The 10878-nt window shown below is 50.5% G+C and overlaps 1 protein-coding gene across 1 annotated transcript; it reads left to right on the plus strand.

Moving 5' to 3' along the window:
• Nucleotides 1-2866: 2866 nt before the first annotated feature.
• Nucleotides 2867-10065, plus strand: DNASE1L3 (deoxyribonuclease 1 like 3). Its single transcript, XM_018068483.2, has 8 exons — nt 2867-3050; nt 4480-4568; nt 5164-5256; nt 5552-5664; nt 6139-6251; nt 6612-6769; nt 7589-7685; nt 7913-10065. Exons 1-8 carry the CDS (start codon nt 2919-2921, stop codon nt 8036-8038), a joined length of 921 nt encoding a protein of 306 aa, XP_017923972.1. The 5' UTR covers nt 2867-2918; the 3' UTR covers nt 8039-10065.
• The last annotated feature ends 813 nt before the right edge of the window (nt 10066-10878 follow it).

The raw sequence follows: 10878 nt of genomic DNA on the forward strand, positions 1-10878 counted from the left end.
TGGGTAAAAATGGTAAAAATCAAGAAACACAAAACACCTTAAAGCCTGGTATGTGGAAGGGGAAGCCCAGCTCTGGAAAACAGAGCTGTGGTGGCACCTGGAGAGAACCAGTGTGGCAGTGCTCGTCCCCACACTGCCCCCTTGCACCCAGCATCACCTCTGCCTGTTCTGCCTGTGCTTCCCTGGAGCCACATGCTCTCCTTCAGGGGGACAGGCTAATGGGGCTGTTTAGTGGGGCAGGAGGGGCACCTCAACAGACCAGGGCTCAGGCAGACTGGCCCAGCCTTTGCACCCTTTGTAGAAAGGACACAGCAGCACTGGTAAACCCAGCAGTATCAAACCCCTGACCAGCACAGACACCATGTCTTGCCCACAGAGGAGAAATGAAGCTTCAGCAGAGTCCCAGGGTGAACTCATACCCCATAGGTGCTCCCCCCCACTGAACACCCCGTGAGTCACACGGTGCTCCAATCCCAGAACAGACTTCCTCTGCCAGAGCAGGAGGGGATGTAGGCTCATCCCCCAGTGTCTGCCTGCAACCCTCACAGAAAGGCACAGGAAACCTCAGAGATCCTCTCAGTCCATCTCTGCCAGGAAAAACCATTTTGTGGGTGACCCAAGGGCAGCCAGGACTGTGACCAAAAGGAAGAGTCTGTGCCTGAAGGCAGAGGAGGAACCCCCACATCACTGACAGCCCCTCGTACCCCACTGTCCCATGGGGACCCTAAGCAGGCACTTACACAGGGACACATCCTGCCATCCATCCCACAGCACCTTCTTGGGAGCAGAAAGAAGATGGAGGGCTGAACTGCTGCTCCAGGGGTAGCAACACACCAGCCACAGCCCCCATGCCCAGTGGGTGCTGTCAGCAAAGCCCAGCTGAAGGACCCTGGGCAGCACCTACTCACTGCTCTGAGCTCTTGCCCAAACAGCTTTGGCATTACCTTCTGTCTCATCACCTGCCTCTCCCCTGGGAGGAGGGAGAGGCTGAGGAGGGGCTTTATTAAGGAATGTCCCACAGGTGCTGCTCACCTGACATCATTCCATGTAGGGACAGAAACCCCAACCTATGTTGGTTTCAGCAGCAGCTTCACCCTCTTGTGCAAGAGCAGGGCAGGCCTGAACTGTCAACGTTCATGCACCATCAAGGCTGTTTTATGGTTTGATAAGGAGCAAAGGAAGTGCAGTAAACAGGGAGATAAAGCAGTGCAGAAAGGAATGTGAGCTCCCAGTGTCCCCCCAAACAGGTCACCTGGCCGTTGCCTGTCCCCCTGATAATGCCTGAGGTGGAGGGGCAAGGGGAGGCTGATAAGCCAGGGGCCCTGGGGACAAACATGGCACTGATAGACGCGGTTCAGGGTCACAGCCTTCATGGGCACCACAACAAACATTTGCTCTTTGATGCCAGGGTAGCCAAAGCAAGCCTCATTTTGGGATCAGCTGCGGGTTTTGATGACTCTGACCCCGAGGCTGCAGCTGCTGTCGCAAGCCCTTAGCTCAGGCTGTGCTTTCAGGAAGGTCAGGAGGGAGATTTACGATGCCCAAGACCTTCATTTTCCCTCCCTCTTCATTAGTTTTCTCCAGAGCCTGTCCTGCCCTGGGCCAGCTCACTGGAGACCCAGCGGAGAGGAAGCAGCGCCCAAGCTCTGTTATTTCGGAGGGTCACATGCCCACTTCCCCAGTAGCTGGGTTGAGTAGCAAACACTGGGGCAGCACACTGGCATGTCCCTTGCTAGCAGCCAGTGCTCCAAATCCCTGTCTGGCCAAAACAGATTTGTGGTGCCCATTCCAACGTCTGCAGCTCCAACACTCCCTGGAGAGCTGCAGCTGCCACCCCAGCAAGACCTGGATCCCACTGCTTTCAGCTGTGCTGCGTCTTTGGGAGCCCCTCCATGAACTGCATTTTGTGCCAGCTCCATCTGAGCCTGTTCAGTTGGTTCAGACAGTGTTGGGAGCTGTGTGCTGGTGCCTCTGGATCAGACCTGCATGGGTGGCCATGTGAGCAGGGCAGTGGGGTGCAGGCTGTGTGGCTGTTCCCAGAGAAAGGAAGGAGGATATGAAAGCGCCCTGTAAGCATAGGGAGAAAAATCCAAGATGCTTAAAGATGTCATTTAGCTTGACCTCTTATTATACCTCCTGCCATTATACTTGGTTGGGGGCCAACAAATGTGTCTCTGTCTGAGGGCTGACATGTGGCAGAGGATTAAGGGAGGGCAGGGGGATGGTTTCCCTGCAAAAGCCACTTTGGGTGACCGAACCATCCCACCTGCAGCATCCTCACTCAAGTGCTGTTTTAGCCAAACTCATGTCTGCCCTTCCACCACACAGCACAAGCCAGACCCACGTGCACAAACCAAGACTGCTGTGCTGGGAACACCTGGCCAGGAGTCTGAAGGACAGTGCTGGGGCATCACGTATCTTCCCATGGCTGCCTCTTCCAATGGGGCTTCTGGTGCCCTCCAGAAACCCCTGCTGCTTCCCAGACCCTTTCACCATCTACCCCATCCATCTCCTGATCTTGACCTCTGGCCTGGACTGGCCCAGGGAGCCTGGTCCTGGCCCAGCACTGCCTGGAGTGGTCCCAGCTAGTGCTCAGTCATGGCAGGCATCCCACAAGGGGTGTCTCTCTGTGGGGAAGGATTCTGAGTTCTGGTGGAGCAGTTGCTCTGCCAGGACAGGGAGGTTGGCTCAGCAGAGCCACTTTTCCCCCCAGGCAGAAGTTCAAAGTCTCCATGCTGCTCTGTGCTGGGACATGGAAATGAGGGAAAGGAGGAAATGGTTATTCCTGGTCGTGATGGATACAGCTGACTGCTCAATCTGATCTCCCAACCAGCTGCAGAGGGACGGGTGCATAAACACACACACGTACATATTTATAGGCGCACTCGCAGCAACTCATTTTGCCCAAGTCCCTCAAGATGTTGCTCCTCTTCTTACTTTCACTCTTCAATTTCAACCCATCTCTGAGCCTAAAACTTTGCTCCTTCAATGTGAGGTCTTTTGGAGAAGCTAAAATAGCCAGACCTGAAGTCGTTGATGCCGTGGTAAAGGTACGTTCGTTTGCTTGGATGAGACAGACATTGAGTTTTCTGAGGGTTTCTTAGCTGTGGAATCTTGAACTTTATTTATCTTTCACTTTATTTTTCTTTTCAAGTGAAAAAATGAGTGCATAATTTAAAAAAAAAAATACTCTGAAAGTAAAAATCAGCCTGTGGTTGAATAGGATGTTTGCTGTTATTTTAGCCTGCGTGAGAATATAACAGAAACAACATTTGCTGTTTCCTTTGGAAAATGGAGTTAGGAAAGGAGGAAAACCTCAGTGCTCAGTAAAAGTAATTTTCACTTCGAATCCACAGAGCTTTGTTTTGTGATACATTATTTGCCTTCCTTATGTGCTAATCATTCTGAAATATTCTTGTCTAATTAAACCTATTCTCAGGACAGCAGAGAGTATCTGTCATATTAGAGTCTGGTACAAATCCGAAAAGCCCAATTGCTAATTTATGTGAGCAAACCCTCACCACCAGGCTGCCTCTGCAGCAGCTGAAGATAACTCTGCCTTTTAAAAGAACCACATTTTAGACTCTTAGCTTTTGCAAGTGCCCTCCAAGATGCCACAGTAAGGGAGAACGTGGTGCTCAGCATTAGTGGGATGGCTGTGTGTCCTGAATGGCACCAACAAGGAATGGCACCACGTAGTTGGGTGTTAATACTTTGATTGCAAACTGCCAGAGAAGAGGGGGTTGCGTGGGCTTTGCATTTGCAAACTGCTCTTCTTGTACTGTCATCACTGTGGGCAATATCTACTAAATTATGGGTAATTTAGGTAATTATGGGTAAGTTTCAGGGGGCAGAAAGGGGCACTTTTTTCCTGACAGAAATCACCCACAAAGTTTAAAGAACGATGAAACCAGGGGCAGAGAGAAGCCTCTGACCATGCTGGGCTGAGCGTGAACTGGGCTTTCCCATGGGGAATCCCAACAGCAGCTGCAGGAGCTGAGCCCTGCTGTCCCTCTGAGCTGTGCAGCCCTGCTTTCAGAGAGGAGGTTGCTTTGGGCCCCAGGGGCTATTTCAGAGGGTCTGCAACAGACTGGGGCAGGTGAGTGCTGACCGTAGGGAAAGGGGGGTGGGCAGGGGCAGCCCCCCAGCAGTGGCAGGGGGAGATCAGGCTCATGGCAGTGGCTCTTGCTGCCCCTTCCCCTCCACACTTCCTCCTCAGGGGCACGTGCAGAAGTTTTTCACTAAATCTGAAACCACTCTGCTCCTGAGTTTCCTCTCCCAGCTCATGCTGGGGTGTGCAGCTGCTCAGAAAGCAGAAGAGCTTCACTCCAGCCACTGCTCCCCTCCCATGATCCCAGGCTGAGTGCCACTTCTTCCACAAAGGACTTCCCCCACACCAGTAGCCACTTCTTTCTAACCCCTTCCTAATCCTCCAAAACCCACCACATGTGAACTTCCTCCTGCTCCTTCCCCTTGCAGATCATTTCTCGCTGTGACATCATGTTGCTGATGGAAATAAAGGACAACAAGAACCGTGTTTGTCCTCTCCTAGTGGAGAAGCTCACCAGGTAGGGTGGCCAAGGGCAAATGGGCAAATATTGGGAAAGATGCTTGGCAAGAGCCTGTGCTCTGCTCAGTGCCACCCTGCTGGGTGGCAAAATCTTAGGATTTGGGCTCTGTCCCAATGTCAAGGAAGGACCAGGCTCTGGCAGTCTCACTGAGGGACAGGGGCAAAGCCAGCTCCAGACCACTGTAGAACACATTTTTAAATCAGTATAACCAAGTTAGATTCAATTTGCTACAGATTAATTCCCAAAGGAAAAAAGAAGAGAGGAGAAATGACCTCACCAGGCTGGTGCTGCAGCAGGACAGCCACCTGCCTGCGGGGCTGGGAATTGCTTTAGATTAGGGATTGACAGCCTGGAGTGACAGTCCAGACAAAACAGCAGCGTTTGGCTGGCTGGACGTGAGACCCAGCTGAAGGAGAGACAGAGGCTGCAATGAGCAGGGAGAAGGGTCCAGCTCCTGAGAAGGGCTTAGTGTCTTTACCCACCTGCCTCTGAGGTCAGGCAGGCAACACACCCTTGGGCACAGGCAAAATTACCTCCCTCTCAACCACTTTTGAGTGCAGAAATGAACTCAGGATCACCTCTTTCCTTCCAGCCAGCTAGAAGAGCCAAAGGATGAATACAGGTGCATTGCCAGCCAAAGGCTGGGAAGGAACAGCTACAAGGAGCAGTATGCCTTCATCTACAGGTGAGTGAGGCCCCTTGCCGACAAGCCAGCCCTCATCCTGCCCTCTGGGTCACAGTCCCACAGAGACAGGCTGGACATGGTGGTGGCTTTGCTCTGTGGGAGCTGGAGATGTGCAGGCTTTGTGGGTGGGATGGGCTGTGCCTGGGTGTGGGGATCATCCCAGACACAGCCACCAGTGCTGCTGTATCTGTCCCAGACCATGGCCCAGGGTCTGGGTCCGAGCATGGAGTCAGTGTTAGACAAGTCCCAGCGAGCCACAAGTGTGGCATTCCCTATCCTGTCCATTCTGCTGCAGGCAACATCTGGTATCGGTGAAACAAACCTACCAGTACCCTGACACCCAGCCTGGGGATGAAGATGTCTTCTCCAGGGAGCCCTTTGTCATCTGGTTCCAGTCTCCAAAAACCGGTGAGATGTTTCAGAAACATGTCATTGTCCCACTGGTGAGTCATCAAGGCAACACTGGCTGGACCCAGGCATGTCAGGGGAAGGCTCCAGGGGCCACACCCAGACCCCATGCTGCTTTTCCTTCCAAGAGCAGCATTTTGCCTTTCTGGGAAAGGCCACAACCCCAGGAAAGCCTCTGCTGCTGCAGGCAGTGGGCTGGTGGATGCACTCCCTGCCTCTGGCACGGCCCGGGAGCAGTGATTGCCACGGGTGCTGGATCAGGGTTTGCCTGCACTGGCACAGCATCTCAGGCTCAGCTGAGTGCCTGGAGGGGGACACTGTGCAACCACACAGAGACTGCCCCTGGTCCACAGTCGGAACAGAAACTTCCTCAGAAAAAAAACCACCCTTGCTTCCAAGTCAGTCTCTGTTTCTTTGTGACTGATTCTCTGTTTAACCATTACATTTTTTCTGTTCTTCTGCCTTGTTTTTAAGCTGTCAATGAGTTTGCTATAATCCCTCTGCACACCACACCAGACACTGCAGTGCGGGAGATTGATGAGCTCTATGATGTGTATTTAGATGTCAAACAGCGCTGGAAAACCGAGGTTGGTTGCTACATCTGTGTTACTAGCAGGGCTTTGGTAGAGTCACCTGGCAGGCTATTCACTATTCACACCTGATAATCTTAAATCCACTGATAATGAGACCCAGGTTTTGAGTATCTCTTTGATGTATTTTCGCTGAATTCTCCATATTTGATACAGTAAACTCGATCTCCCAATAAGACTGTTATCAGCATGCCCTGGTGTGCCCAGCAGAAAGGAGAAGTCCCACTGCACTCAGAGAGTGGCTGCTGTTAGAGCTGTAATGGCTACTGGGAGCATCCATGGACCTTAGAAGTCCTTGTCAGTTTTCTTTTGAAGAGCTGTCCTCATGGTAACTTTGGAAAACCTCCTACCTTCCAGAACTTCATCTTCATGGGAGACTTCAATGCTGGATGTAGCTATGTTCCCAAAAAGCAGTGGAAGAACATCCGGCTGAGGACTTACTCCGAATTCATCTGGCTAATTGGTGACAAAAATGACACGACAGTGAAGAGCAGCACGAGCTGCCCATATGACAGGTAAAGGGCCACTGCCAAACCAATCACTGGTTATGACTCTCTGATTAAAAAATATATCAAAAGGTGTCAGTAACGGACAGAGAAAACAAACATACATGAGGCCATCAAACAGTGTCCAGGGGAAATGTGATCCAAATGCTTCTAGTCAGGAGCACAAAGCACTTTGCAGACCTGTTGGTGAGTAGGTTTGGAGAACAGGCAGGATTCCAAGCAAGAACCAGCTCTGGCTCAGGTGGGGATAGATGGCAGGCCATTCAGCAGCACTTTTCATCCCCAGGGAGCTCTGCAGACACCTGGAGGAAGGTGCTGCTGCCTGTTCTGTGCCAGCTTTGCACCATGACTTTGGCTCTTCCATTTGTAATTTGGATTGACAAATGCAAAGCCAGGTTCTGCCTGGGGAGGGGACACCTCACCTTCCTCTGGCATGTGGCAAGTCCTGCTGCCACTGCAGTTCCCTCAGCAGGGACAAAAGATACATCAGCTGTTAGAGCCCAGAGTCCTCTTGCAGAATGAGCTTCTGGATCTAAGGAGGACTTCACTGAGACTCCAGTCATTGGTGTCCTGTGTGTTTTGTATCCAAAGCAGGGCTTTCAACTTCCCAGCACTGTTAGGTGGGTTTAGACAGAAGCCATTTGACATTGGCTTCCAAGAGCAATGCATGCCAAGATATTTAGATGCCTCGCTGCCAAGGAGGCACCTAAAGGAACTGGCATGTCTGAGTGGGAAGCCCATGGGTGAGGACAAACAATACAGCAGGGCAGTGTGGCTGCTGCTGCTCAGGCACCTCATCACAGCACCCCATTCCCTTGATCCTTGCAGGATCGTAGTCAGCGGACAGAAGCTCCTCCAGGCTGTCGTGCCACATTCTGCCAACATCTTTGATTTCCAGAAGGACTTTCAGATGACTGAGGAGCAGGTAGGCACAGCACAGCCTCTGCAGCAGCGGGGCAAGGGCTAACACAGGAGTGCAAAGCCAGTGGTGTCCAGGCAGTTCTGAACATGGTCCTGGCCATAAAACTGCTGCATCTTCCCAAAGTAATGCAGTGCTTGCGTTGCACCTCCCCACATCCATATCCCACCCGGGACAGGGCTGGGAGAGAGCGGGAGTGTCCGCTCCCAACCCTCTGTGCCCTTGTCTTGCAGGCACTGGGAGTGAGCGACCATTTCCCAGTAGAGTTTGAGTTAAAAGCAAAAGGTGGCTTCTTCAACTGGCTGAGATCAAAGTTTTCAAGGAAGAGGACGCCAAGGAAGAGCCGCCAATCAAGATGATGATGATGATGCTGAGTCCTCATCCATGGCATGGAAATACACAAATGCCAACAGATCTTGTAGAACACTCGTGTAAATATACTCACAGCAAGTGGAACACCCCCCACCACCCCCAAATATTTTGTTAAAGTTCAAATATTTTGGGTGAGAAGGCAAAATAAACCTTCAGGTTATTTTCTTATTTTCTGTATGCAGAAATAAACCAGCTAGAAGCAGCACACTATACTTACTGTACCTGTTGCAAATGTAAGGAGCTACTGCAAGGGTAAAATGCTTCCATGCGCTTTACCTGCAACACCTGAAGGGCAGGGATCTCCACACATTCCTGTGGGCTATGGAGCTCTGCCACTCCTCTGCAGGGGCAGAAGAATTAAAAGGGCTTTCTGCATCTTGTGTGTGTGTGTGTGTGCAGCTCAGAGCTGCAGCCAGCAGGAGTCTGTGCCCTGGTGGTTTGCAATGAAGGATGTTGCTGAATTTAGAGTATTTCTCGGTGGGGGTTTGAAACTGCTCGCAGCATTGAGGGCTTGGGGAAAGACAGACATTAAAGACAGAGCAGCAAGGGCCCCTTTTCTGCACTCCCTCAGCCCAGAGCAGCAGGAAGCTGGTGGTTCTCACCCCTGCCTGCCCACCTGCAAACCTGAGACATCCTGTGGATCCCAGGTGACTCTGCTGCCAACTGAGTGTCATAAAATTCACATTTAAAATCTGATTTCAGCATCCTGACATGGAAGTGAACTGCATCTCCCCCTCCAAAATAACCCCTCTCCAATGCAGCTTGAAGTCCTCCAACGAACCAGATTTTAATGACGATTATTTAACGTAGTGGTGCAGCAATCTGTTTTCCTAGCTCAGCCCACAGGCTGTATTTAGTGCAAACCAAACCCTGTCACACAGATGGCATCCGAAAAGTGGGAATAATCCAACTGTTAGTAGAGGCAAATATTCATCTCCCTTCATCAATGAGCCCTGGCTTGCCTGCTGAAGGGGCAGGGAGGGCAAGAAAGCAAGAGGGGCTTTGTGAGGAGGAAAACAGTTTGGCCTTTGTGAAACTGTTCAGTGAGAAATGAATTTGAAGAAAGAAACTAAATCAAGAGAAAATGATCCCAAGGGGGTGTGTGCAAGGCAGACAACAAATCCTCCAACTTTCAGTAGCAATTAATTTGAAATCATACAGCATTTCATAAGCTCCCTCGATTATACTGCGGTCAAGGCAAAGGAAAGAGCCTGATTTAGAACAAATATTTACACTGAGATTTTTATAGAGATGCCACTGTCTGGCTGACAGCAGTGATGGCTCATGTGAAGGCTGAAGTCAGCCTGAGTCTCTGGCCTCATGTCTTGCTCCTACGTAAGTCCCTTCTGTCTCTTGGCTTTCAGAAAGGAACAGTGCACAAAGGAATAAATCACGCTCCAGGAAAGCCATAATGGGCACATTCAGTCATGAAAAAGATGTAATTCTGACTAAGTTTTACTGAAAATATTTGTCCTTATTTGCAATGCTGAATACAGTCCTTTACCCAGCCTTTGAAGATAAGAGTTGTAGCCAGAGAGCAACCTTGGGAGTGATGTCAGTGCCTGTTGGTTTGGAGCTGTGAGCCGGGTTTGACTGGGATAGTAGCTGGATGGAGCTGTGTTTTGGATTTGTGCTGAAAACCTGTTTGATAACACAGGGATGTTTTTGTTACTGCTGAGCAGCACTTACACAGAGTCAAGGCATTTTCTGCCACTCACCCCACCAGTGAGTTGGTTTGGGATGCACAAGAATTTAGGAGGAGACAGCAGACCACCACTGACACAAGGGATATCCCATGCCATATGGAGAGACAAGCTCAGCACACAAAGCTTGGGGAAGAAGAAGGAACAAGAGGACGTTCAGAGTAATGGTGTTTGTCTTCCCCAGTAACCATTACGTGTGATGGAGCCCAGATTTCCTGGGAATGGCTGAACACCTGCCTGCCCATGGGAAGGCAGTGAATGAATGCCTTGTTTTGCTTTGCTTATTAAACTGTATCTTTCTCAACCTACAAGTTTTCTCAGCTTTGCTCTTCCGATTCTCCCCCCCGTCCCACCTGCGGGGAGTGAGTGAGCGGCCGTGGGGCTGAGGTGTCAGCTGGTGTTAAATCACATCAACCTGCTGTTGCAGAGATGCTGAGCATTTGACCAAGAGAGACAGCTTAATACAAAATGATGCTCCCCCATGGAGAGCTGGGACACAGTTTTGTGGAATTCACAGCAGAGAGACAGCATCTGCACTCGGATTGTAATGTTTGATAGGGGATGGGAGGTGTCCAAAGCTCCTACTGTCAGCACAGTCTCTATAGATATTCTTGTGTTTACTCCATACATTCATTAGACGTATTATAATTACATCCTAAAATGTTTAACAGTTCATGTCATCTCTAGATTTTCCTCAGTGGGGATCATTACCCAGCTGTTCCAACTGCAAAGGGGTTTTCAAGTTGTTCCAGCCTGCAGGAGCCTCGATATATTCTGCAGCCAGAACAAAGGTTCTCTTTTTGATGAATGAGGCTTCTTGAGCTTAATTTATGATCAAACAGAAGTTTTACACTGTGAATCCAAAATTCCTGGAAAGACTTTATCTCATGCAAGCCAGGTCTCAGATCATGGGAGAGAAACAAAGAGGCTCTTCAGAAACTGAAAACTCTGTTTTCACCCCAGCAGCCCTGGCCAGGAGAGAACACAGAGCAGACAGGGTACAGCTGAGCAAAAAGTGCTGAGATCCCTCAGGTTTGGGTCTTGGGAAGCCCTTCTCCAATGCATGGTGCTGGAGACATCCTCACTTCCTGCAGACCCAAGGTCTCCACTGCCCCACAGAGAGA

Source organism: Manacus vitellinus, unplaced genomic scaffold, assembly GCF_001715985.3.
Source record: "Manacus vitellinus isolate BGI_N305 unplaced genomic scaffold, ASM171598v3 scaffold_14_pilon, whole genome shotgun sequence".
NCBI classification, from domain to species: domain Eukaryota; kingdom Metazoa; phylum Chordata; class Aves; order Passeriformes; family Pipridae; genus Manacus; species Manacus vitellinus.

Excerpts from the sequence above, each read along its gene's own strand:
- DNASE1L3 (XM_018068483.2), top strand. The coding sequence starts at position 2,919 with ATGTTGCTCCTCTTCTTACTTTCACTCTTCAATTTCAACCCATCTCTG. Across the intron at positions 5,665-6,138 it reads GTTCCAGTCTCCAAAAACCG|CTGTCAATGAGTTTGCTATA; the intron begins GTGAGATGTTTC and ends CTTGTTTTTAAG. Across the intron at positions 6,252-6,611 it reads AACAGCGCTGGAAAACCGAG|AACTTCATCTTCATGGGAGA; the intron begins GTTGGTTGCTAC and ends CCTACCTTCCAG.